Here is a 2,560-nt window from a genome sequence, read left to right on the forward strand (position 1 = left end):
CAGGAATACATGGTCAGATGTCAAAATGGGAAAAACTATCATTCAAAGATACTGGCCATCAATCAAGGTACTGCTTGCATAGCCACTGTCCAACGTGCATTAATTCTGGTACTGCTGCTTTGCATTGGGTTTAAGTGGTCTTCAAATCAGACTCCTGTGTGATGAATGTGTTTGGACTTTATTACATCTACTTTGTGAGATGTATTCTGGCAACTGAGAGACAGTATTCATTTTATTCCTGGTCTCCAACCCATGGTAAAGATAGTTGAAATTGTCTCCTTGACCTAGAATGCTCTACCTTCACTCATTCATTGACCAATGAATTCCTATTTGTTGTTCAGGGTTCAGTTTGAGGGCATCCGTTCACCACTGCCTCCCCACCCCTACCCCTGAGCCACATCAGCGCCCCCACCTGTTTTACTGCGTTCCTCCCTGTTGTACATTGTCCATTCAGAGGCCTATATGTCTCAGCACGGGCTGAGGTCCTCGAGAGCAGGCTAGGCCTCTGTCTTTGCCTCTCTCCCTGCAGTACCATGTGTGGTACAGGATAGGGTTATTGAATGGAATATTCTAGAACATCCTTTCCCTTGTTAGCTATTTACTATTTTTTTCCCTCTGCATGGTCACTGTATTTTCTGTTCACTCTCTAACAGTGTTTGATATCCTGTCCACTTATTTTGACACTCACAACTGGCCTGAAGCATTGAAGAAAGGAGTTTCTTCAGGAAAAGGCTACGTTCTTCGGAATTCGTTGGAATGACTGGCAGCCTAAGATTGCGGTTGCAAGAGCGAGTGCTGGTGGTGCCTTGTCCAGAGAGCAGGGCAGAGGGTAGCAATGGCACACACTTGCCTTTACTTGACATCTTGAATCTTCAATAAGCTACTAAAACAGGGACCATATTTTATGCTCTTTTCTATCTCCCATAGTGCCTGGCTCACGGGAAGTACCCAGCTATATATTCAGTAAAAAAAGTTTACATAACAAGGAATTAGCCACCAAACCACATGGCTTTGGAAGTGTTAATTCATCTTTTGTACATCTATCTCTATTTGTGAAAGACCTCCTCTTTGGAGATTTTTTTTTTCTTGGAGATTGTTTAAATAAATAATAATTGTTATATCAAGAGTTTAATTTGCACTGAACTGGCATCCTAAGATTGTATGACTTTCTCCACCCTCCTCTGATCAGGCTGATTCTTTCCCAACTCAGTAAAATGCTATACATAAGCTTTGCAAATCAACCTGGCCTGACCTATCCCTAATTTGTGTCCCCATAGCACAGTGGTTCTCAAGCTTCCTAATGCCATGGCCCTTTAATACAGTTTCTGTGGGTCGCGACCCACGGGTTGAGAAGCACTGCCATAGCACTTTGTTCCCAGTGGTTCTTACCCTCTTCTCCCTTGCTCTTGAGTATGGGCATGAAGGGCTCTTCCCTAATGCTAACAGGGCAATTTGTGTATCTTTGTATCCTCTGAGCCTTGTACAAACTAGATTCTTCATATATATTTGTAATTAACAGATCAAATTGTACAGCAAAAACACAGTATTGAAAAGTCTAATTTAAAAATATCCAGAAAATGTTATATTCTTTTTTTGTTTGCAGTTTTTGGCCGGAGCTGGGTTTGATCCTGCCAACTCCGGCATATGGGGCTGGCACCCTAACTCCTTTGAGCCACAGTCGCTGCCCAGGAAATGTTATATTCTGACCCATGAGCATGTTTGATAACCTACCTCTTATAACTCAAATCTCACTCCTTTTCTTGTGTCCTACTTACATATACTTGCTTTAGTTACTCTTAAAAGTTTGGGTTAATTAACTTGCTAGTTCAGCTGTTAGCAAATTCAGAGGGTACCAAAAAAATGTATACATTTTTAAGTGATGTTATCTATGTATTATTTTTTATTAAAAATTATAACAAGCCCTTTACTTCATTTACTTTTAGCTATTTCATAGATAGTACAAGAGAAACTAGATGGTTTGTGATGAAACTTGGAAAAATTTCTTTTCCTGTAAAGTAAACATGGAAATTTTTCCCTTTGACTTCTTCTAACCTTCCCTCACTGTGAGAAAGAAGTACTGAGTTCCTAAAGTTATTTTTGGCTAGGTGAGTTGTTTCCAAACTGACTGGACAGCGTTTTCCTATCACTGGATCTATGACTCTTCCAACTTTGAAAATGATCTCAGCCAGTTCATGTTTCACAAGCTTCATTCATAGAACAGGTAAAGCTTAGAGAAGCACAATATCCCCCACTGTGCACTGCTGAAGAGCATTATGAGCAAAGGTTTTCTGCTTATAAAACACTTTAGTAAGTAGGGGTTCAGGCTTAGCGCCTGTAGCTCAGCAGTTAGGGCACCAGCCACATACACTGGCACTGGTGGGTTTGAACCCGGCCCAGGCCTGCCAAACATGACAACAACCAAAAAATAGCCGGACGTTGTGGTAGGCACCTGTAGTCCCAGCTACTTGGGAGGCCAAGGCAAGAGAATCGCTTAAGCTCGGGAGTTGGAAGTTGCTGTGAGCTTTGATGCCAGGACACTCTACCTAGGGTGACAGCTTGA

The 2,560-nt window shown here is 41.8% G+C and overlaps 1 protein-coding gene across 1 annotated transcript in view; it reads left to right on the forward strand.

The window, feature by feature from the left end:
- TRMT10B (tRNA methyltransferase 10B) overlaps positions 1–1,316 on the forward strand; it is a 22,816-nt gene extending 21,500 nt beyond the window's left edge. The window contains exons 6-7 of the mRNA XM_012802299.2: positions 4–67; positions 654–1,316. Coding sequence (XP_012657753.1) covers positions 4–67; positions 654–760 — 171 coding nt within the window. The 3' untranslated portion in view covers positions 761–1,316. The remainder of the gene's footprint in view (positions 1–3; positions 68–653) is intronic.
- The last annotated feature ends 1,244 nt before the right edge of the window (positions 1,317–2,560 follow it).

This window comes from Otolemur garnettii, unplaced genomic scaffold (assembly GCF_000181295.1).
Source record: "Otolemur garnettii isolate 467f Iridium unplaced genomic scaffold, OtoGar3 scaffold00014, whole genome shotgun sequence".
Taxonomy (NCBI): domain Eukaryota; kingdom Metazoa; phylum Chordata; class Mammalia; order Primates; family Galagidae; genus Otolemur; species Otolemur garnettii.